General features: G+C 33.1%; 4 protein-coding genes across 6 annotated transcripts; 1 reads left to right on the forward strand and 3 right to left on the reverse strand.

Annotated features, from left to right (window-relative positions):
• Positions 1–3,250: 3,250 nt before the first annotated feature.
• Positions 3,251–3,868, reverse strand: LOC135119882 (glutamic acid-rich protein-like). Its single transcript, XM_064044265.1, has 4 exons — positions 3,856–3,868; positions 3,729–3,798; positions 3,581–3,677; positions 3,251–3,472 (listed from the first exon to the last, which is right to left on the reverse strand). Exons 1-4 carry the CDS (start codon positions 3,864–3,866, stop codon positions 3,324–3,326), a joined length of 327 nt encoding a protein of 108 aa, XP_063900335.1. The 5' UTR covers positions 3,867–3,868; the 3' UTR covers positions 3,251–3,323.
• A 7,403-nt stretch (positions 3,869–11,271) lies between these two features.
• LOC135119845 (uncharacterized) lies at positions 11,272–17,024 on the forward strand. The gene is made up of 10 exons (XM_064044227.1): positions 11,272–11,328; positions 15,552–15,657; positions 15,716–15,833; positions 15,896–16,010; positions 16,061–16,161; positions 16,219–16,330; positions 16,388–16,441; positions 16,499–16,603; positions 16,654–16,750; positions 16,816–17,024. Exons 1-10 carry the CDS (start codon positions 11,272–11,274, stop codon positions 16,917–16,919), a joined length of 969 nt encoding a protein of 322 aa, XP_063900297.1. The 3' UTR covers positions 16,920–17,024.
• A 132-nt stretch (positions 17,025–17,156) lies between these two features.
• On the reverse strand, positions 17,157–19,149 carry LOC135119851 (uncharacterized). Of its 3 annotated transcripts, XM_064044234.1 has the most exons (13): positions 19,072–19,149; positions 18,891–19,017; positions 18,706–18,838; positions 18,533–18,645; positions 18,387–18,435; positions 18,264–18,338; positions 18,033–18,203; positions 17,922–17,980; positions 17,736–17,862; positions 17,641–17,677; positions 17,484–17,580; positions 17,333–17,425; positions 17,157–17,274 (listed from the first exon to the last, which is right to left on the reverse strand). In XM_064044234.1, the coding sequence occupies exons 2-13, from the start codon at positions 18,948–18,950 to the stop codon at positions 17,167–17,169; spliced, it is 1,122 nt and encodes a 373-aa protein (XP_063900304.1). In that variant the 5' UTR covers positions 18,951–19,017; positions 19,072–19,149; the 3' UTR covers positions 17,157–17,166. The 3 variants fall into 3 exon arrangements, with proteins under 3 accessions (XP_063900304.1, XP_063900303.1, XP_063900302.1); XM_064044233.1 differs by having other exon boundaries at positions 17,157–17,425; positions 17,922–17,977; XM_064044232.1 differs by having other exon boundaries at positions 17,157–17,425.
• A 701-nt stretch (positions 19,150–19,850) lies between these two features.
• Positions 19,851–22,675, reverse strand: LOC135119855 (uncharacterized). Its single transcript, XM_064044238.1, has 7 exons — positions 22,414–22,675; positions 22,154–22,356; positions 21,982–22,092; positions 21,790–21,927; positions 21,539–21,693; positions 21,346–21,440; positions 19,851–21,291 (listed from the first exon to the last, which is right to left on the reverse strand). Exons 1-7 carry the CDS (start codon positions 22,536–22,538, stop codon positions 19,851–19,853), a joined length of 2,268 nt encoding a protein of 755 aa, XP_063900308.1. The 5' UTR covers positions 22,539–22,675.
• Positions 22,676–24,957: the final 2,282 nt, after the last annotated feature.

The following is a 24,957-nucleotide window of genomic DNA, read 5'->3' on the forward strand; positions in this document are numbered from 1 at the left end:
CATAGTTTAATATTAATAAACTACATTAGCGTTTGATTCAATATTCGCATCTGCATAGGGCAGGGGCTCAAAAAAAAATAAATTCTAGAGAACATCTCGACCATCCCGAGGGACTGTGGGGTAGCACAGGCATCGATATCGGCCCTAAAACTTTGCCCAGTAGAGGTGGCCCTGGGCTATTAATCTTTTACTCTAAACAAGTTCATTTATCTTTACTGTGTGACCTTTCATTAATGAGTATGTGTGACTTATTAAAAGTACCTTAATTTGGTTCCTTACATTGTTAACATTTAACTTGGAAATCCCACTTTATTAGGCTTTATTAATGTAAAGTTAAAATGTTAGTTAAACTTTGAGAACTATGATCTGGAGTATATGTAGAATTACAGGTAACTTTGCAAACATATCGCAAGGGCGATATACTTTAGGTCTTAATCTTTCTCACTTCTAGCGCAACAAAGTCAGTATTATCTTGATGGGGCCAATGGCACATTTACATTCATTTTATATAGAAGTAATTGCAGAATAATATTTTGGCGTTATGCTAGACCACAAATCCCCTTAAACTTCCATGTCAATTTTATCTCTCTTAAATCCGCAGTCATGAATAGTATATACACTTTATTTTGCGTGAAGAGAGGCATTACGATACAAACAAATTGTAACTCTATCTAATGGCTATGACTAATTATAATTTGCATTCATGGCATGATCAAATTTTTTAAAGGCTCACATTAAAAAACTACTGGAAATAGAAATTTGCGCCTTGTAATTATTTACTACTTTACACTGTCCTTTTGCTTAAGAAAATTCCTTAGGATAATAAAAGCCTTCACAAGTACGGGAGATAAATTATTAACTTGACTGACCTGCTATTAGACCCGGCTCCACTTTCCAAAGTGGTCCCTTTTAACCTCTTGTTAGGGCACGTGGCTACTTGCGTAAGGAGAAGCCATAGTTGTGTCTATCTTCATGATCTAAGCGCCCTTTCTTACTACGGGAACTGTTTATGTTCTACTTATCTGTTCGTTCTGTATCTATCTTTTCTAGTCTTCTTGCCTTGTTTGTTCTTCTATACTTTTTCTGTTCCTTTTACTTCCCCATATTTTATAAAGTGGTATAAGTTTTATAAATCTATAAAATGTTATTTTTATACACTGCGCCCGGCAATCTTCATGGAAGTTCCCTTTTGAAGCAATACACCTGCTCTGTTAGATATATCTATGCTTTCACACGTTACAAATGATATAGTACATTTAAGCCCATACAATGTGGAGCACTTTGCGTAAGCATAATGAAATAGCCCTCGAATAAGATACTGGAATGAAAAAAAAAAACTACTGCAATATAGCTGCTATCTTTTAAAAAGTTACAAAAAGAACCACGTGTCTAAATTAGCTATAGTTGTATAACGCCTTTTAAGCGGGTTAATACTTTCATTACACACTCCCAATAAGAGTACGAATTTGCTTGTTTTATTTGCACTCTAAGGTAACCTTCACACTATGATAACAAACGATTTTATAGCAACTTACAATGGAGAAGCCTATTGGTTTCAAACTCTAGCTTTTGGAGAAGTTCTACTTATAAACTTTGGTAAAGAGCTAAACATGGGAAGAATGGTTATGTCCGTAAAATTAAAAGAGGTTTTATGCCATTGACCGGCATTGTATTTGTTAATTGTTTAATTTTTAGTTTATTATTATATAATATATATATAAATTTTAGACTTTGCAGAGTTATTAACTTGCACTTTTTAAGTTCATATGTGGGTTTACTTAACAAGTTATTTAGGGATTAGCGGCTTCAACCATCTTAAAAGGCTCCACAATGGGGCCTCGGGCTTTGGCAGAAAGACTTGGTTACTAAATTTTCTTTAACCAATTTTGTTAAATTTTCTGTTATTGAAACTTTAAAAAAGCGCTTCGAACAGGAAAACAAATTATCATTATTACAAACTTGACTGAACACCAACAGTTACTTCTCTTTTGTGAGAGAACTCTAATAGAAGAAATTAATAAGAATCCACACAACTTTTTAGTCAGCTGCTTTTAACAAAACTCGTTGCATAAAAAGATTTCTCTTATGTATCAGACTATAGTTTTCAAATAAATATTTAGAGCGGATAATTATATCAGTAGAGAAAGGTTTTCTATTAATAAATAACAAAGCTTACTAGATGGTATTAGTAATGAACCCAACTTTAGTTAAATCTATGTTCACATTTAATAAGTACAGCTATAACGATAGGTATAGCGTTGTTTAAGCTCGGGATGACCTATATATAATAGTAAGAAAACATGCTAGTGTTAAACTGAAAGTCCACTGCAGTTGTATTCGAAGGAATTTGCTTTATATATTTATTACGTAGACATTCTTCGTACTATTTCCATTAATATAATACTTTACAAAGGGATGTATAAAACCCGAATTTATAAGAGGTTAAAAATTAACAGCCGTCTTATTTTTCACAATTTAATAAAAGTGACTTTAATTCTACACTAAAAAATTTCCAATAAAATTTTAGTTAAAAAACAATAAAAATACCCGTCTATAGAATTATACTTTTTTTTCATAAAGGTTATATTCAGAGGTAATAAGCAAAACGTACGTCTAACAATTTTTTGTAAGCATCTTACCATTGTGCCTTATATATTTGAACTAATTTCGCCCTGTAAATAACCATATTGCTTTAGTACTTCTTAAATAGACACACTACTTTTACCACTTCAGCCAGTTATTTTTACTAAACAATTTATTAGTCTTAAAAGGAATTAATATCGTTCTTCTATATAAATTAGACAGAACCTTTTACAATCGAATTCGATCCCTGAAATAGAATATTTATGACTTCCTTAAAATATCGAGAGCATAAAATTAGGTTTAATTTAAAAGGTTTGATTCCAGACAAAACTTATAATTTTCGTACAAAGATAATCATATAAAACTTCATGACCAAAATCAGGCGATCTTAAAACAAAGTTATGGAATAATAAAATGAAAACATAAGTTATAATTAATACTTAAAGACAGGATAAAGATTGTTAACTTATAAAACCAAGTTTAGACACTGGTTTAATAAAAGATTTTAATTTGTTTAACACAGATCTAAGTCTCAACTATAATCATTCGACGTATAGTGGGATATGAAAGCTTCAATCTATCCAAAATAAGATAGTAATCCTAAAAAAATCTTTTTATACATAAATACAACGAAGAAAAAATTAACTGTTTTTCGGTTTCGCCAATATAAAATATAAATTTTTATTAAGATTCCGATAATATGTAAAGTTAAAATCACTTTGGCTATGTATTATTTTAAACTATTCATCTTCGGTATCTTCATCTTCTTCGTCTTCATCAACGTTCTCATCCTGTTCCTCATTACTTTCATCTTCTTGGCTTTCAACATCGCTTTCTTCTTCCTCACCGTCGACATCGTTTTCAACATCTTCGTTTATATCGTTTTCGTCTACGAATATTTTAATTAAAAAAAAAAAAAAGAGAGGGAGGCTAAGTATAAATGGGGCAGAGAAACAGATATGGTAGGATGCTTGCTTTCAAATAAAAAAAATCTCACCACTGTCTACATTTTCATCATTTGAATTCTCTGAACATTCGGAAGAGGAAACTTCAACATTATCCTCGTCCGCTACTTCAGATTTTTTATTTTTTTTCTTATTTATATATTAAGTCAAAAAAAATATTTATAGTTATAGAGGGCTTACCGCAAGTTTAGAGGCTTTATTTTCAAGTTCTTTAGTAGCATTTCTTTTTGAAACAGCAGCAAGCTCTTCTCTGAAAATTAAAAATTAAATACTATAAAAGCGTACACCTTTCAACCAAAAAAAATACGTGGTCGGCATCATGGCTTCAAGACGCTTAGTAATTTGGAGGGCTTACCCAGAGAATTATATAGGGATTTTTTTTTAAAAAGATAGCACGTGATAATTAACGTTGTCACGTGGACAGCAATTTCAGTGAGTAATCAAAAAAACTTTCATGTGTTTTTCAATTTTTAGAAAGGATAATAATAATTTTTTTAATTCTGAAAAAGGAAACTGAAAAAAAAACTGTTATTTACTTGCATATTATAAAAGCCAATTAAGTCAATTGTTTTTATATAATTTAATTAGTAAACATATTTTTAAATTGACCAAAATATTAATCCGAATATTTCTTTGGCAGACAAGTTTTAAACTTGCGGCGGACTCTTGGCGGAAATTTTTTTTTTAAATGATTATTTATAAAGAAAATGGCGTCTTATTTCATTGTTGTTTTTCCTTTTATGCATTACCGTTGTCAATCTAAAGATATTAAACTTTACTGCCAGCGAAGGATTTGGTTAGGTGGTTTTAGTTCCGAGAAGTCGGTATGTACACTTGCCATACGTTATTCCATTTTCTTAGATATATTGAGTTAGTACGAACAGCTTAATTTACTTTATAAGAATTAAAATTAGTGTAAAAAAATTTTAAAACTACTTAAAATTTTAACTGTATATACTACAGCATAAAATTTTAAATGGCTTTATTTAAGAAACTTCTTAACTTAGTTTTCAAAATTTTATCGTAGGCTATCGGAAAGCTTTAGCTTTAATAATAGAATTTAATAATGAGGTAAGGTTAAGATTTTTTTACAAGACATACTTAATTTTTATTTCTTATAATCCCTTAGAAAAATTTAATACTATATATTATTACTTTAGATTATTATTATAATATTAATTATTCATCTATTAGCTATTATTAATATTTGTCTATACTAAATAATAATACTTTTTATATATTATATTTTTATTTATACTTTATTAAATTTTACTTTTTAATTAATATTTATAATATTAATTATATTTATTATATATTTATTATAAATAATTTTTTAACTCGCTTTGCGATACATTTTTGCGAGCTTCTTTACTAAATTAAATAATAAAGATCTCAAATCGTTCAGGATATGTATACGTGAGTTACCATAGTTGATAAGTAAAGAAGAATTTAATAAAAGGTAGCAGTTGTTAGTTAATAAATATTTCTGTATATAATAGTAATAAATTATAATATGTTTCTACAATGTTTAAAAAGCTTACTGAGATTATTACAATACACTGATGCGCTAAGTAAAAAAGTCTTCTTTTATTTTCACTTTAAACTAACTAGGCTGTTTTAAGACTTTTTAGTCTCATTACTTAAATGTCAACTTTCGGTGTCCCCCTTCAGAGTGCCTTAATTCCATGTCAAAAATAATATTAACTTAGAGACGTCAAGTGTATAACGCCACAGAAGTTTATTATTTTATTAAGGTGTTTTTAGTTTATCTTAACTCTGCTAATTTTATGTACTTATTAAAAAAGGTAAGCGCTTAACTCAGTTTACAAAATGAAAGCTTTTTATAACAGGCTAAAAAGTTAAAATATAGTCTATAGCTTTGAGAACCTGTTATTTCCGCCTGGTTTGTTAGGGCAAAAAAACGCTATTGCTAAAGTAAAAACCAGTTCAAGCTTTGCTCATTTACTAAGGAAAGTAAATACTTAGAAGTTCTAAATCCGGTCGCACTAAGGTAATAAGTTGCATATGAATTTGTTAGACGGCTTCACTACACATGCTACTTCTAGCTTGAAAGCGTGAACTTTACTAATATTCTTTGCCTTACAATACTCAAATATAAAACTTTCAGCCCTTTACCTCAAGTTTTACGCACTAAACTTTGAGTCCGTTCATCATAAGCTTTTGATCTTAGGTGAGCTTAAATTTAGGGCAGCCGGAAGGGTTAGGGTTATAAAGATAAAACTCTTAAGGGTTATTAAACTAAAGGGAAAACTAGACTGTAGCATGGTTGCTCTGTAAGTAAATTTAAACTCCTGTAGTGAAAGGCTACAACTTAAAATAGAATCGTTACTTTATTAAAAGTGTTAGTGATTTTATGTTAATAGAGGTAGTCAGCTCTGATAATTTTAAAAGTTCCTCTGGATCAGTGACCTACCTAGAGTAATGTTTTTATCTTTGTTTAAGTTCCTAACTTAAAAATATTGCCTGTGCTAACAAAAAAAGTAAACTGGTTTATTGAAGTATAAGGTCGCTTAACAAATTAATTGGGAAACCTTTTACATTTTTTTAGATGGTGTACTTCTTATAGCTTTTCCCTCTATTGTACTTTAGACTTTTTTAATAAAATTTAAATTAGTACGGATTAACATTGCTAGTGGTTTAGCAAACCGTTGTAAACGGCTTAAGGAAATAAAGTTTGTCTGTTTGTGACATTAAGACCTTCATCTCACGCACTATCTTTGTGCATATATACAACATAAAATATACCTTAAAGTTTCTTACTTGTTTGCTTTTTATAATACTGACTTTACGTCCATGAAAAATACTGTTACCTGGATGATCTTTAATACGTATAATTTTGGCTGTTATAAGTAATGTTTTTTAGTAAATAAGTTTGGAGGTTACTGTTTACGAAAGGTTTTCCTTAATATCTTAAAAAAATTTTAAATTGTTTTAAATTAAAAACGTTGAAAATATGTAATTGGACTTTTCACCGGCTTTAAAAGAAAATACTTGTGATTTATATAATAATATAATAGTAAACAGACCCAACTATTTTTGTTTAAAGGTACGTAACAAAGGCAATTAGAGAGCAGTAACTTCAATATAGAATCGTTGTTAAAAGATTTGACCAAAGCAAAAAAATATATATTATGCAGATATATGCAAGCCAGTAAAGCTGTTATTAAGTGCAAAATTATGTTAAGAAGAAATATTATCTTACCAATAATTTAGAGGATATTAAAGTATTATCTGAGTCGTTAAATTGTATTGAAAATATCTTTTAAAAAAATGAAGGTAAGTCTTCTATATAACTTTATTCAATAAGGATATTTTAAATAGAAAAAGATTTATCCACAAAAGTTTATAGAAAAGTCATTAATAATATTAAATAAGTCCTACCCAACATCAACATAGTAGAAGTAGGTCAGAGTTATTAACATTCTAAAATAATTTAAATTCCATACATTTGAAAATAAAGCAAAGGTCGTATATGACATACCCTTCAATTCGGAGAGATATTGTACTCTTAAGCTATCAATTGCGAATCTGGTCAAGGGAAGTAAAAAATAGGCACTCTAAAAATAATTACCTAACTAATCACACGGTGTAAAACGATTAATACTTAATAACAAAAAAAAGGAAATTTCTCAATTAACCATAAAACCTGATGGTGTCAGAAGCGTAATATATTAACAACGTTGGACTTCCCACCTCATACCGGATTGACAGCCGGGGCTCAGCTATTAAGAGCATTGTCGCGCAAACTAAAGGCCTTGGTTGGCTTTAAGGGGTTTCGTTTTATACCTCGACCTTTTAAATTCCAGTACCACCAAGCCAAACCAAAGGGTGCTGGAAATTATTTATAAATTTATCGAGTCCTAATACTACATAGCCTCATACATAGTGAGCTCAAACCTTTCTTTTACGTGAATTCAATTTGAAAAGGTTTTTTTATAAGAAACACCACGAATACATAGAGTAATAAACTAAAAAAATACAACATGAAAGTAATGTATGAGGGTATAGGTTATTAGCATAGATAATGTAATTTGGTGCGTTATTTTTGATTAGTCTCTAGTCTCGGTGCAATGCAAGCCCCTATAAATCCCAAGGCGTAGTTACACAGCCGAAGAAATTACTTTGGCGGGCTTGTGATTTTCTAATGCCCCCTAGGAGGGTAGGCCAAGCAGAGGAAACATTTACGAGTGTAGGTCTTAACATGCCTTTATAAAGAAATATTTAACTACTTTTTCGCATCGTAAAGGGTATAAATCATTATTAATAGTTTTAAATCAGTAGTTAAATAGTCTAAGTGAGCGTCGTGTGCTTGAATTCGTGATTTAGACTACTATAAAATATTTAGCCTGGTGCACAAGGCGGTTGTTATTAAATAATCGTAAATTATTCACAGGAAAATGTATTTTTATAGGGGAATCAGTCAGGTCTTACATTTTTTGTTGAATTAAGCTTATGTTTGTGAGGTGTAAACCAGTTATCAAAGTATGACTGCATATTTTTTATAGCATACTGGGTAAGGGAGAACCCTTGTGGTAATTATTTCAGAAATGAAAATAGAGAAAGCCTAGGAGACAAAAAAAGGAGCTTTGTCGGGGAGCAGCTGAACGGAGGACTAATCGGAGATTAGGGTTTCTATATTTATTTTTTCTAACAAGGACTCAAATAATTCTCTCAGGTACGTAGAGATATTATCGCTTGCCTTTGTTAAAATAACCCTCGAGCTATATGAATTTAAAGGCTTCCTCAAAGTCTTAGAGTACAAGTATTGTAGCTTTGTAATCATTTAACGCTTTAGTAACGCGCTCAGAGACTCGAAATCTCGAGATCTGTTGAGCTGCATAATGACTAAACGTACATCACCAATCATGGGCTTCTTTTTTCGAAATTTTAATACTTTTTTAAGAGTAGCACTACTACGACTTTTCCGAAGTAAGATAACAGGCTTATAAGGCGATAATCTTTGATTGAGTGATCAAGGTAGTAATATTTGGGATTATAAAGACATGAGAAGGTTTTCGGCGTTCGGGAATTCGTCTTCCAAAGATGTACTATATGTATCAATTTGAACTCATCAGTATTTTAAGTTGATGGGAAATCTATAAGCATCAGATTAGCTATAATATCTGAACCGCTCTCTTTTTTAGTGGCTAATGTACTTACTCACAAATACTTTTTTCCAGCGCGGTAATGTGGATTAACAGGCGTCCGTTCTTTCTTAGTTTGAGGGATAGTAAAAAATGAAAAAGTAAATGCAATTATCATTATAATAGTGGAATCTCCAGTATTCTACAAACAGAGTAGCATTTTCTATAGGAAAATAAAAGACGTGAATTTTGTAGTAAATCAAATATGAATTTAGTGAGGTCTTATTTTAGTTCTTCAGTCACCCCGTAACTTCTATAAAGAATGGCAGGAGGTTTTTAAATTTATAAGCCCGTCTTCCCATGCTGTTACGATTCTGGAGATCGTAAGATACCCTGACGATAAGGAGCTCCCAAAGGTGAACCTATAAGAGTTAAAATATAATAAGGAGGAAAAAATCCAAAAAGGTAAACTAGTTAATCTTAAACAATAGTCAACAAAGCTAAGATCTTAGCAAGAGTGGAGGTAATGAACAACAATACCAAAGCTGTGCGCAGGTGGAAATAGAACTTATAAAAAGACCGTAAAAAAGAAACAGAAATTAGAAATTGGATGTAGCTGAAAAACTAACTTAAAGAGAAAATATGCGATAGGTGCTTTGTATAACGTAACATAGTCTGCCCACACACCCTAAGTTGGAAACCTTAAATATCTGTTTAAGCGCTAAAAACGCAACTCTTAAAATTTTCATGCATTGGCGCATACAAACATAATATATTTAATGAATATTGTATTGATATCCTTTTCTTCTTTTTAATTTCGTTAGGTTAACAGGTTGAGAAAATATTAACCATATCAATGTTATTGAGTCAGAATCTAACTCCAAAACCCGTCAAGATCGCAAAATTTTTGGTATCAGGATGGAAAGTGCAGGATGGGTTTCTATATTTAAATCCACTCACCCATGCCCAAAATTAAGTCTATTCCTTCTATAAAGGGAGTAGTTTGGCAGTGTATAAATATCACTCTAAATGAATGTGCTTGTCTGTCATCAAAAACACTTGTATTTTGATGTCTTCCTTTATCAAGCAAGTTAACAAAAAGGTTTCATTTCTGTTTATTTCTGTTTATTTCGAATTGTGTTAGGAGAAATTTTTGTTAATTATAAGTATATATATTTTGATTAATATTTATATTATTATTTAAATCATAATTTTCGATATATAATACTATTTTAGTATAATTATTAATGCTGTTAATATTGTTATTATCAGTCTTGATTCTCATATTACTAATAATTTAATTAAATTTTGTCATCGGCGCTTTGCTATGTTTGCATTAACTATATTAATACTCTTACCATTGTTGTCGTTACCAATAGTGTTATAGGCCATACTTGCGTCGTCTTTGAGTATTCTAGACGGGTTATGATAGGCAAGCGCTAGTGTGTACTTAAAGTTTTGAGAAGTTTGGTAGTTTTTCTTCTCTTAAAAGTGTGGTCGTTAGCTAAAAGTTTCTCATAGTTGTCTTTTTTCTGTTAAGCCCTTTCAAGTTTTATTTGTGATATTTAAGGTTGCTCTTTTTTAACCATCGGTGGAGGCGAATAGTTATTCCAAAAACTTTGGATTGTATTTTCGGGTTACAGAATGTGCCAATTCAAAAAACCTTGTTATAAACTCAAGGTTTTCAAACGAAAAATAAAATTAAATAATAAAAAATTATTTAGTAAGTTACAAATAATATTTATATAATTATTAATATAAAAAATAAATAAAGTATTCAAAGTACGTAATATATGTAAATATATAATATATTAATGTGAAATCTGTTGTGATATGCTAATAATTCTCTCACGAAGTCTTTTATAATTTAACATTAATACAAAGTTCTTTGCGCGGTTGGCGGTAGGGGGCGTAATTGAGCACTTCTACCAGTAAATAATTGCTTGGCGCCCCGTGTTAAACATTAATAGGGTGTAGTAGCACTGCGTCGGTAGCCAGAGGCTTAACTGAAAGTCTTGATGAAAGCTTCTTTTTGAACAAATCCCGGGATATACGTCATGAGGCGTAGCAGCTAAATTAGTTTCACTTAAAGAGAGGTAGTTGGTCGCGGTGTTCTCGGAGTCTCAAAACAATAGCCTTTTTTTCATTGCATTGTAAAGGAGCTGAGAGGCCAATGTCGAGTTGATGAGGTAGCATTTACGATTTTCCATTATTTGCATCTGATTAAACATCATGTTTGGTAATCCCGTCGAGACCTGAAGCCTTCCGTAGCCAGTAGAGCTCTAATAATCTCCATGATTTTGACTTTGATGATTGGCTAAAGCTGTTCTTTGGCGTCAGTGAGGAAGTTCGACTCACAAAGGTCATCAATATTATTTGTACGTATTATTACTGTATTAATTACTATTATTACTATTAAGACTATTAAGATTACTTTTAAAATTACTTCCATTATGATTAATGTTTTTATCAATGTTGTTATTTTTTTAGTGCTTTTTCCAAGTCATGACTACCTAAAAGTAGTTTAAGCATTTTATTGTCCTCTATGAGGTCATCCAACATTGAATTTTCGAGCTCTCGATAAGTAGTCAAACACTTTTAAGGGTTAAAGTGTGATCATGCGAACTTTAGTAAGTGAGTTGTTAGCAGGCAGTATCTGCGCCCAGTCGCTGTTCGTATAAGGTTAAAGTCAGGTTAAGAGATTGCATCAGAGCACAGAGGCTCGGGTCTAGGTAGAGCGTCCGTCATGGGTAAAAGTTTGTTAAATGGCACTTGAAGCTTAAGCAGCCCACACGTGGAGGGCGAATATCATGGTTAAGCGTACGCACAATACATGAATTGGCCAAGTGTTGCGTGATGAACTTCTGTTTAAATTTAACAGCAGAAGGTATAGCGTCACTCTCCTTCACTACATAGCACACGCGACCGTTATAACAAATTTTTATTGAAAAAAAATTTGTTACTCTTTTTTGAGTCGCCAAAAAACCCAGGTAAAACATAGTGAAGCCAGTGCTGTAGTTCTTAAAACACCTTATCCCTTGCCACGTTGGTTGTTAACGACAGAGGTTAGCAAAGTGCGAGTAGAGAGCAATGCAGCTGCCAAAGCGTAAGAGCAGGTCCGTATCGTCTGCATATAAGGAAACTTAAAGCGTAAAAGTCTGCCTGCAAAGGCACTCGAGCTGCGTAAGTAAAATGGAGGGTTACGCGGCAACCATACTTTATAGTTGAAGTAACGGTTAAGTGGAGAATGGCATTGGAGATGGCGACGCGTATATTAATCGGTATTTTATTAAGCTTTTGCAGATAATATTGCGGCCATGATATATGGAGGTTTGTATATATTTATATCTCGCCTATTTAGCAAAGGTATTCGTATGTGTGTGCATTGTACGGTTAAATGGCTCTCGCTTCATTAACGCACCAGGATTGAAAAACAGAAACTTCCGCTAGCGGTTGAACTGTTTATCGCGTTTCTTTATTAAATGCCAATGCAATAAGGTAAGTATAACTTTAGGTTGTAGACTTTAGAGACAGCATTGAACTTCCACTTCACCTAACCACAAACTTGCTTTTTTTTAAAGTGGTAATTTCAGATATCATGTAGAATATATCATTAACATCCTTGAAAAATTAGAAGGTCGTAGGAGTTGTTTTTAAAATAATATGAAAAGGCATTTGAAAGATGTAAAGAAAATTAGACATATTTAATTTAAATTTACTGTAGTTGCTACTCCATTAATAAAAATTTTAAATAGGAAACGAAGATAATTATTTTTGGATGAATACTGTCGTCGTAGCTCAGCGGTAAAGAGCGCAGATGCGTAAAATCAAGATCTTGACTTTGTTTTTAACCGAGGCGGTTTTTTCTTTTAATCTTGAATAGTTGCATAATGGAACTATTAAGATTTCTAATTTTAAGTATAGTAGTATTTATGATGTTTTATGTTAAGATTCGATCAGGCCGCGGCCTTCAGTCAATATTCGGTGTCTTTAAGTTTAGCCACGGCGGAGCTCTTGCTTGTTAAAAAAAAAGTTGTCACTTTTTAATGGAATGTCCCCTGGAATATTCCCGAAAATTTTTAATTTTTTCCCATCAAATTACATACAAATAGGGCTGTAACGCAAAATACGCATTTAACGGGGTGTACTGGTGAAAAGCATTTTAGCCCGTCCGATTTGGGAAGTCAAATCTCTGTGGCATGACCTCGCGACCGGGAGGCTAACCACTTACTGCATCCCCCCAGGAAATCAGAACATTTAATTCTCCTCCCTCCTGGTGGCGTACGACCGCCTACTTGCGTCTGAATCGACTAAGCGGTCTGCGCTCGACTTACCGAGCATCCTCAAAAGCCTCTAAGAAAAAGGTAAACAATTAATTTTATTTTTTTTATTTTATTTCTTTTTTATTTTTTTAGTTATTACCTACGACTCAAAATTTATGAGGGCGGGAATAGAGAAAACGCAACCATCGAAACCAATAAAGAGAATTGCGCAGGTAAGAATAGAACTCAGGCATTTAACCTGCTACAATCTAAGTAAAAGTATATTTTCTTTAAGAATAAACAAAATGCTTTTTTAGAGTCAAAAGCATATTTCGAGATAAAAAAACGTGCAGTCATTTAGGCCTGTCAAACATTAAAGAATAGTACTATAATCAATCACTTTTGAGGCGATCAGTCAAAAGATCAATTTGGGGGTTCCTGCACCACACCTAGAAATATGGCCAGATATCAACCCCTCCACTCCTGTGTTACTTCACTACATGATATTTTAGCCACGCTTTAGAATATTTACAAAAAAAAAATTATAAAAAAAACCCCGTAAAACCAAAGCAGGGTATATTTGACTTATCTGAATGTTTTAATTTTTTTGTTAAAGTCGAGAATAATAAGTCAATCTATGGCATGTTCGTTCCACGAAATTTGTTGCGCGTTCAGGTATACAAGGTTATTATAAGGAATAACGCATTAAATATAAATGAACAATGGTAATCAACTTAGACTTCATTGTATAATAGGTGCCAACAATAGAATACTTCTTACTTAATAACATCACTTTAAAATAAACTTCTGCATAAATTATATGATCCTACAAGCCTTTTACGCTGAAAAGAATTTTTTTTTTATAATAATGAGCGTACCTTGAGTTTCAGAGTTTTCTAGATGGGACAGTACAGGGAAAGAGCAGTTTAATAGTTCATATGAATAAGACCTATAATATAACATCGCTTGTAGTTGTATTGCCATCAAATTCACACCCCACAATTTAGCCAGTAGCTCAAGTAAACTAGTTCACCACAATGCAAAGTTTTTTTTTAATATTTCTCAGTTTGTAGGGGTAGGTGGCAAATACTTTGTTGTAGTCGCAAAACGACAAGAAATTGAAAGTTGACATTTTTAAAACAGATAAACATAATAAACTAGAAGTCTGAGAAAAGTTAGTATATGTATTTAAAGCCCTTAAGCTTATGGAACTCAAATAGAGGACCCGCCTTATAAAAGCTAACTGTAAGAGATAAATAATTAGTTTGTAATGGTTGCAAAAGGAGAAGGAATAAAAGTTAATTTGTATAATAATAAGTTATATTAATTTTTATTAAATTCAATACGAAAAACTAAAAATGTTTTTCAGTGTGAAGGTGATACGCAACCCTCGAATCCTTACGGGCTCAGGAGGCAATAACCTTTCCTTCCTCCTGCTATCCGCTTAAATAATGTTTGCCTCCATCAGGTCATTTCTGGCCTTTTCTTCGTCTTTGCAGCCGTTAAACTCTTATACTTGTTCATTTTTATATACTAACATTCATTCTCCTCATAGTTTGAGCTTTTTCAATGATATATGTTTTCTATAATAGGAGAACTTTAAAGATAACGCCCGTAATGAAGTTTTTAGTTTTAAGGAATAGACATCGGTTAAATTCTGTTGGACTTGATCTTCAGCTCCTTTATTCGACTACAGCAAACGGCAAAAAGCCAAGAGTTGTTATAGTTGGAACCGGTTGGGGGGCTCCAGACTAGCCAGAGACATTGACGTTAATTTAGTCCTTCTAAAGGTACTTTCAGACTGCCTTATAAAAGTACAAGCTAAGCTTGACTACCTTTACCTGTTTTATAATTTGCATATCCCATGAAGGTTATTTCTGCTAGGAATCACATGCTTTTTACGCCTTTGCTTCCCCAAACATGCTGTGGTTCTCTTGAATTCAGGTTTTTCTTTCAGACAATTTCTTTTAGTAACTTTTATAAGGAATTCACTAAACGAACAATTCATAAGATCCATTTGCGAGAATATACTCAATATTCAGCCTGCGCTTAGAAAATTTCAACATTCCTATCATCATGGTTTTTACGGCTTTCTATTTACTATTGAATATTTATTTTTTAAATTTCCTTTGAAGGGATGTGCTATGACGTAGATGCCAAAAACAAAATTCTTAAATTTTTTACTGTAGACCCTCATAATCCTAAAGTTTTTTTACAAATTAATCTGAAGTTTTTATTATTCTTATCTTTTTTGTAGGAACTCTTCTATTACAGTGTGCCATACGACGTCGCCATCTTGGCGTATGGCTCAGAACCTCTGACATTTGGAATTGAAGGTCGATTATATTATACTTTTATTCTCTTTTCGAGATCCGCAGAGGTTTAAAGACTATATACAGTACTATTGTGAGACTCTGCGATCTCATTTAATTTTTTTATTGTTAAACACTTTAGGAGTTGAAAAGTACTCTTTTTTTCTACGCGAAATCCACGAAGCAAGAGGGATACGTAGAAAACTTATTAGAAACATCCTCATGGCGCAGTCGCCCGGCCTTTCTGAAGCCACCAGGTTTCTGTCCGGCTAGGAACCATCTTATTTAGATTTATAAAGGCTGACGGCTTGCTACTATTCTTAGGCGGCGACTGTTAAAAGTAGTAGTAGTCGGAGGTGGCCCACAGGCGTGGAGTTTGCAAGTGATCTTTGCGAATTTATAAAAAAGGATCTCAAGAGAATCGGTCATGGTTAGCCCTCGGGGTTTACCTTCACTGAAAAATTTGCTGCAACTCTGCTTCCTTCAAGGTCTTGCCGAGGATTTTAAAATTGTTCTTGTGGAAGCTGGAGAAGTTCTGGGAACTTTTGATAGAGATCTTCGCCAGTACGCCTCTGGAAATCTTCAAAAAATAGGCGTGGAAATAAAGTAGATATTTTTTGTTATTAATGATTGATTAAAAAGTAAATTTTAGTATTATTTCTGCTTAGACGAGCTGCTGTTGAAAAGGTTTACCAACACGAGGTGGTGTTGTCCGGCGGCGAGCGTTTGGACTACGGACTTCTTGTTTGGAGCACCGGAGTGGGGCCCACCCCGCTGACCTTGGTCCTTAGCAGGAGAACATTCCCGGATTTCTTTATCTAATGAACGTGCAGAAGTTGCCCTTTGACAAAACGAAACAAAAAAGAATCGCAGTGGACGACTTTCTGCGTGTGATGATTGGTGGGAAGCCGGCGGACGGCCTCTATGCTATTGGGTACGCCTCTTTCCTCGTAGCAAGGCATGGCGGCTCGGTCTATCAGTGTTTCGTAAGGGACTGCGCCGGGACGCTGCCCCAGTTGGCTGCCGTGGCAGAGCGGCAAGCCAAGTATCTGGCGGAGATGCTTAACCGAATAATGAAAGAGCCCAGGACGACCATTTCTCGTGTGAGTTATACTCTTCTATTTTTTTTTGCAAGCGGTGCATGAGATTAACATATGCAGGACGGCCAGAACATGGTCACCGTAGAAGGTCAACCAGTGTACTGTTCCGATGTGGTTCAGTGTTCTCTGCTCTCTAGTCCTTCTTCATTGGTCAGTACATAGTTTTCCCAGGCAAGCCCTTTCAAGTACCGGCATCTGGGCTCGATGGTCTCGATTGGCGGCCGCAAGGCCCTGGTGGACCTCCCGTATAAACGCTTCAATATGAAGGGATTTCTGGTAGCCTCATGGCCGGCCGCCACGTATCCGGTCATTTCACACAATAATAGGCCTGGCTTGTCTGGCGGTCCGCGTACTTGACGATGATCGGATCCTTTCGCTCGAGGCTTTACGTCATGCTTAACTGGTCGACTTCGTTTTTATTTGGTATCATTTATGACTATTTTGCCTGTCACGCGTTGCCATAACTCAAACTGTGATTCGCTTAAAAGGACGAGACTTGACGTATATCGCCAACGCTACGGAAGCTAAAGCTTTGAAAGACGTACACGCTGGAGTTCTCAAGGGAGAGTGTGCCGCTGAAAAGAGCATGTAAGGATAAAGATTTTTTTAAAAAAAAAGGGGGGCCCGCACCACTTTTTAATGATGCCTTAAAAATAACAAATAAACAAGTTTCATCCCTTTTTAGTTCATAATAAATAATAACGCTCACTCGGCATAATGATTAATATCACAATCGGGAAATACAAGAAATTTAAAGGTTGCGCAAAAACAGATTTTTCTGCTTAAAGTCATTTCGCCTCCATTAAACTCTACTTCAGTAAAGTAATACTAAAGACTCCTCAGAGACAGATGTAGTTCGGCGATTCGTCGTATTCCGCCGCGACACAGTGGTTACTGGGTTGGAAAAAAGTAGGCGCCCTCACATCGAAAGACCACGTGCTGTTGTCCTATGTTGGGCATGCCCGATACACAACACACGTGCTCCCTGTACACAATACTATTTACCGTTAACTCCTGCAGGGAAGGAAGGCAGCTAGTCTTCTGCTTATAGCGCTCCGAATGCTGCAGAGAACGAGCGACAACAGCGCAGATCTCCTCCTGGCGGGGCACTGTAAAAGCAGAATCTTGGAAAAGTGTTTTTAATAAAAGGAGATACACGTTGGTTCTCCAGCTCTTCATCGTCGCGTGAATCGTCGCGATCAACGTTAAAAGGAGTAAGAATTTCTTGAAAAAAGTTATTATTTCGGTCGTATCTGGAAGATATTAGCCAAGAGTAATTTTTATAATTAGTTCTTATACGAGAGGAGTCTCACCTCAATTGAGTAAGAATCTTGAAGGCCCTCCTCCCCACTAATAACGTTTTTTTCTCATTGTAAAGAATAATTTGTACTCAGCAGAGTAGAAATACTGGTATGACGTGCGTAGCCCAAAGTGCTAGCGGTTCCTGGATAGTTCGCTATATTGGATCTTATACGCCACAATTCAAAATCTGCTTTGTAACGCGTGGCTAATCGCACTGCCTCAAGATGCCACTTCTGGTATCAACAAAAAAAAATTCGAGCTTTATTATGTGTCTACCGGCCGATCTTTGAACCTGCTTCTCTTCTAAGCTCAGTAAATTCCATTCAGCCAGACATTCTTCTACAGTCGCTGCTAAGCATAGATTTTATTATATAATCCCTGAGGCAAAGGAACCGGTACTCACCACCCTTGTACTTTTTTTTGTTCCACTTGAAAAAAAGCTGGAATGGGCGCTTCGGCATTTTCGGTTCCGTCAGTACTGGCAAGCTGCTTTGCGATAAACTCAAAGTACTACTTTTTTCTTCGATGAAACCATCTCGAAGAGGTCTTGCAGTGAAAGTGTCAATTGGCCGAGCTTGAAATAGTAGAAGTATTGAAAAGATCAGCAGATTATTATAATACAATATACTTTTACCGGTAGAAAGATACTGAACATATTCCAGAACAAAAAGGCTATCTCCAATAAGCTTGTAGCAAATTTTCGTAAGGCCTAATAAAAAAAATTGAGCTACAATCTAAAAGGCGTATAGAGTGAAACCTTTGGTGGTTGCGCTGAAACCACCAGTATGCTTGGAAACTTTTAAAGCCTAAAAGATGTAAATAACAGAAGAAAATTTTGTGTTAGTAATTCCAAAGATATGCAATATTAACTTAAGAACGTGCAATAAATTAACAATTAAAAACATTAATTCCTTTATTCTTTAGAAGTTGAGTAGCAGGCATATTCGGCCAAAAGTAACCGTCCGTAGGAGAATTTCTCATTAAATTATTATGCATATAAATAAAACGAGTTCCCACTATTACAAAAAAAAAGGAGATGCTAAAGAAAATTCTTATATAATTTTTATTATAACTACCTGAAGGCTGATTTACGTATTTCCATGAAAAAGTCATCGACTGCGATAGTATTTTAGAATGTGCATTGACCAGTTCTTTATAGACTTCCACCGGAGAAACTTCGTCCTGCCGCGGGTCCATTGGAATACTCGCCTTTAAAAAGTTTTATATACTTCTAAAAAATAATAGATGAAAAAGAACCTACCACATAGAAAAAACTATGATTTGGCTGATCCGATGCAATTGGGGGTCGTTGAACAAGCATAGCGATTAATAAGTTATTAAAAGGTATTTCTTTTGACTAATTAAGTTTTTTGTACAGTGCTATAAAGCTGTAATAAAATTTCTTAAACTTGTTATACGAAAGATAAAACTAAAAAGAGAACGTTTTTCGCCATCAGCTTTCTGCGATAACCCTCCCCCTCTGCATTCCATAATTTATTCTAGAACTGCTCTAAGTCTTCCGTCCCTATTTTTCTTATTTCACTAGGTATTTGTATTTCTCAATCATTAAAACTGATGTTGAAAGAAGAGACTTTTAAAAATGTCTAAAAATTTTGATTACAAAAAGAATTTTTATGGTTATAAATAAATATAAAGCAATTTTTTTTTAAGTATCTAGTTACCTGTAAAACCTCAAAAAATTTAAACTTTTACAGTAAGTATTAATAAGAGTGGCCCTCTAAGTTAATATAAACAAACTGAATTATAAAAAATTTACTATTTAAGCCAACAAAATAAAAGTTAATTTAACATAAACTTTGTGTTATGAAAAGAAAACAGATTTTACTTTAGAATACAGGCAAGGGCTTGCCTTTTTTAACAAAAACATCTTTCGCTACAACTTTTTACAAAAAAAAAATTAAAAAATTGCGTCTACAAGTATGCTTAGTTTTAAATGATAAACTAAGCAATTAAATATATTCTCTAAGTAATAAGTAATAAAAAAGCCAAGTAAGAAACGAGTTACAAATTAATTTTATTAGAACCCAATTTCATTAAAAAGAAAAATTATAAATAGTTTAAATAATAGACTTTACACTCTTTCAAAAATTTTGCAAATTCTCGAAAACCGCTAAGTCATCACACTTTTAGTGTACAAATATAGCCCTATCGGAATAGAAAAGCAAAATAGGAGAACTAGGCAACTAACTCGCCAGACAATCTATAGTCTCTTTTTTTCTTCTTGTGTGCGTTTGCCGTTATTCAAAAGTTCCAACTCCTTCCTTTTCTTCTTGTACTCCTCTTTTAATTCTTCCATTCTTGTTTTTACCATATCAATGGTCATGCTTTGAACTTTCAACTCATACTGCTTGCGTATTTTTTTATAGTCTACTTTAAGATGCTCCGAAACTTTCCGTGCCACTAAGTTGGTTTTTAAATTTATTTGTAATCCTAAATTTTGTATTTTCGACTTGGTTGTTTTTTTCATATATTTTTTGGAGTTGTATTTCATACTATTCCGTAAAGCATCCTTAACACTAATATTACTTGCTTTACAAGAAAAATCGCTAACGCTAGTATCTTCAAAAGTATTATTACCATGAATACTACTTTTATCGTCAGTATTAGCAAAGTTATTATCATCCCCAGGAAGGTTACAAAATTTGTTGTCATCAATATCAGGGGCATCAATAATAAAACTATCAAAGCTACTGTCTTTAACACCAAAAATTAGGTTATCTTCTTTACTACTAGCACTATCATCAAGTTCATACGAACTTTTTTCAATAATAATATCATTCAAGCTTTCATAACTAGTACTACAACAGTTAATAACGTTGCTATAATTACAACTTTCTTCATTATTTTCAATGTTACTATAATTATTGGTATAATTGATATTATCACTATTGTTATTGTCACAATTACTATCACTACTATTACTACAATTAATGTTACTAACATCGCCATCACTATTATAATTAACATTTGCACAAATATCACTATTTGCCTCTACAGATGCAAAAGTTTTAGTAACTTCAGCTTCATTATCTATAATTAATATCTCATCAAGTAAGCTGGTATCCATATCGCATTGGCCACTCACTATATTACTATCGCAAACAACACTCTTACAATTACCAACTTCAAGCTCTTTCTGTCTAGGTTTCTCTAACAAACTGTGTTTTGTTCCTATAAGGCTAGTAACTTTTGTATTATATTTATTATTTTTTACTTCTTGCTCAATACCAGTTCCAATGGATGCATCTAAAATGGGAAGATCAACCTCAAGAGAATTAAAAGAATCGATAAAGCCCTGATTGGGCGGCTCGAAGGACTCAGCAAATAACTTTTTTCCCCTCTTATTGCTCGCGTTAGTATGAGAGGAATGAGTCGAAAGCATCGAACCCACAACGGATTCGCGAGGGGACAACTCGTTTAAACTTATATTAGGCAAAAAAGATGGACGCTTTTCTTTTTCTTCCATTTCACGTAAAAATAATGGCCAGGCGTAATCGGTGGGAACAAGACCAGTTTCAATGTAGCTGAGCGCAACTAAAACTCCTTTATTGTTCTTGAAATGTGGAACATTGCGTTGAAATAATTTATATAGAGGCACAGACCGCGAAAAAATGCGAAGACGAAACTTGGATACTAACGCACTGTAGATATTTACAACTTAATAGGCATTAAAATAAAAAAGAAAATAGAATTACAATTTGCCTGTGTCAAGGTAGAGAACGACGCATTGTGAAAGTGAAGGAATCAGGCCATTCATTACTGTTCCATCAACTTCATACTCAGGCACAATCTGGATATTAAAAACTAAAAAAGCAAAGTATTTCCTGCAAAATAATCACACTCGCACAAAACTAAAAGTTGGTCTCTAAATAAGAATGGTAAGCGAACCAAAGCGACGGGCCAAAACTCCGCTGTAGCATCTAAAGGATCCACAAATACGCACTCACGCTTAGAGCCCCAATGCTGATCAGCTTCATCGAGAAATTCAAAAATGCTATCAGAAGATTTATATAAAGAGCTCTGCGTAGCGCTCCGGTTCAAATCTTATTATAAATATAAATGAATGATACAATAAACAGTTTTATTATATAGTAAAATTCATAATTTAAATATACATAATAAATTTTATTAAGACTAACCAGAATCTGCCTCATTTTCTAATTTCAGTGAATTACTTTTTTTATAAGAGTTCGGGGTTACAACCGGTGCCACAAATTTCTTTGGATCAGTAAAAGGCATGTTGACGAGAGTGCTCATATTTAAGAAAGCCCTATCACCTTTATTAGATTAAATAAATAATTATTATAATACGCAAAAGAATAATAGAAAACCTTTAGGTCTTAGTCCAGCTGAAGTGACGACACTAATTTCATCATCGTCAAACTGAACAGTATACTTACTTTTATCAACAATCTTACTAATAACGCCACTAACGAGAATACCTTTTAAATATTAAGTGTTTTAAATATCTATTAAATCATTTAATAAAAATAAATTTCAAACCAGTTTCAGGGTGCGAAAAAACAACCGATTCCCCAACGCGCGGTTTAATTTCTTTGATTTCTGAATTTTTTAGAAGTTCAGACCATAATATTTTCGATGTTTTCCTGTTTGGAGTAATAAGCCCTTTTCCACTGTCCATAAGGGAGACATGAACGTATAAACATGTATCAATGGACAAAATTTTTGCTTCGCAGAAGGCTCCTCTAAACAACATAATGAATACTAATAAATAAAAATATTCGTACAACGAACATAATTACTTAAACTTAGCGCTGACCTCTGCTCCGACAGGAAATAATTCAAAAGACAAAGAACTCTCTGATCCTGGGAAGGAGTTTAAACTTTTATTATTGCAAACTATAATACCCTGATTATTTGATGTCATTTCTCAATATACAATATAATAATAAATTAACGATTAGGTAAACTAACTAACTTTAATAAATAATTCTCAATAGCTAAAAAAACCACATTTCCATACTACCGAAGAAAAATTAACAAAACTCAAGTTTTTAAGCACGCGATAAACTGCTTTCGAAAAAAAAAAATAAGTAAAAGATTGATAATCACCAAAAAATAATTGTCACGGTAAATTAAAATAGGCCTAACAAATGTGCGATTAGTGCTTTAATGTTAACAAAATGTTGCCAATTATTAACAACTGGCAATTAAGGGGCCTTTCCTCGTAGGTTTCAAACGAGCAGAAACCGTAGGTGTTCATCTGCCTCAAGCGGCCTACCGTCTCAAAAGTACAAATGCAAAGTTATTCACTAATATTATCTCAACATTAAGCATATTTACTCTAAATCTAGAAAAAAAAGTTTATAATATGAACACTCTATAAAAAAAAAGTAATTTATGATGTTGTGCCTTAAAGAACCTTGGTTGCCACCAAGCATTACCCGATGTTCAGAAACAATTTTAAAACGTATTGTAGCCAATTACGTATATGCATTAATCGCCAACGGGTTTACTAGCATTTATGATTATTCTCCTCATTACCAAGCAAGATTAAGGGGTTAAGTTTATTAAATAAATTACTTTGCCCAAAACTGTTATTTATAGTTAATATTTTAAACTGAATTAAAAATTAACTCGCACACCAAGCTGTCAGAAATTGGGTACTGATAATTTTTATAGCAATTTGAATATATTTTGAAGAAAAAAAAAAACAATTTTTACAAATAAACAAATAAGGATGGTTATGAATAGTAAAAAAAATTTACTTAACTAAATACGGTAACAACTCGGCTGTCTTTGCGTACCATTTTTGAGGTATATGCAATAGTGCAACATTTAACTTAGTCAATATATCAGGAAATGCTAATTAATTTAGTTATAATAAGCAATCAAATATCTTCTTTTAGTTGAAAAAAGATATTACTTTTAATTTGTTTAAAAAAATAATCAGTTATAATATAGTAATAATTTAAAATTGTTGATAATGTTATGAAAATATAAGCGTAACACGTTTAAACGCTTAAGTTTAGAACAAGATATACTGAAGCTAAAACTCTGATAACATCAAAATACATATTACTTAGTAAGTTTATCTTATAGAAGGTATGTGAATTAGTAAGAACACCAATAAAAAAAAAACCACATATTTAATTATTAATTATAACTCTCGCTCTTTGACGACGGCGATACCGGATACTATAATTAGCTATTTGCCAACATTTAAGTATCAACCTTCTGAAGACGAACCACAACTTTGCTTTTAACTATTCTAAAAAAGAGAACACCTTATAGTGTAGGAAATAGAAATATGTATATTAATTTTTTAATAAAAAGTTTACTTATTGACCAGCGTTAACCTTCTCTAAATGAAAATACTTATTAAAAAGCAACGTAACGAAAATCAAGAATATGGCTGGAAACAAGAGTAGAATAAGAGTTAAATTCGTTCGCCTACAAATTTGTCATATTTACAGGTTTACAATATAAACTATAATAGATTGCTGAACTCGATCTTTCAAGGTTAAATACTTCCTCTTAGAAGGTCAACTCGTGAACTTAGAGGAAAACGCAAAAGATCCACGGAGGCATTAGAAATATTAGATTTCCCCGTTTTACTAAAGCAGCCCTACCTACAAGGGCCTTGCGAGTTAAAGGGTGCCAGCAGTGTATTAAATTTTAAAATTTCTGGCTGCATAGTTATAGTGAGTTTTTCAGTTTAGTTCTTTTTCCATCACGACCAAAACAATAATTTTAAAACCAATAAAAGTGAACAATATCATAATACTTTTTTCTATATTAATTTAATTATTAAAAAATTTTTTATATAAGGTAAATTCTATAATGATTTTTACGACTCCGACTTAACATTATCGTTACTTTTCTAATTAGGAAGACAAAAACTGAACGCCTTTGGTGTTCCGGCTCCTCTCAAAAGTGAAAAATAGAGTTTGAATGCTTAAAAATATTAAGGGTTTAAGCGTTCCTCTGCATAAGTAAGAACTGTTGAGGGGCCTGGTTAGGGGCATTGTAATGGGGTTTATAGCAAGTTTTAGATCTTATGCTTGGGACTCCCGTTAGCAACTTTCTGCAGTTTTTAAAACTACACGCTGATTTAAATGCCATTAAAAAACCACCAGTATTAATACAATTCGGGTGTATTAACCCTTTTGAATGGTACGAGCGTAAGTTTTGTAAATTGCGGGCTTGGACAGAGTTTTTAAAGGAAAATTTTTAAATAACTATATTTTTTACTAAAAAATTAGAATGCAAGGGTTTATGGGAAGACCTACCTCACAGTCGCTGCGCATACATAAAGTAATTTCAAACTCGTTGAAGTCCACATT

The sequence above is a fragment of the Zophobas morio genome, unplaced genomic scaffold (assembly GCF_036711695.1).
Source record: "Zophobas morio isolate AGI-343-1 ecotype UQ-CSIRO unplaced genomic scaffold, CSIRO_AGI_Zmor_V1 ptg000311l, whole genome shotgun sequence".
In the NCBI taxonomy this organism is placed as follows: domain Eukaryota; kingdom Metazoa; phylum Arthropoda; class Insecta; order Coleoptera; family Tenebrionidae; genus Zophobas; species Zophobas morio.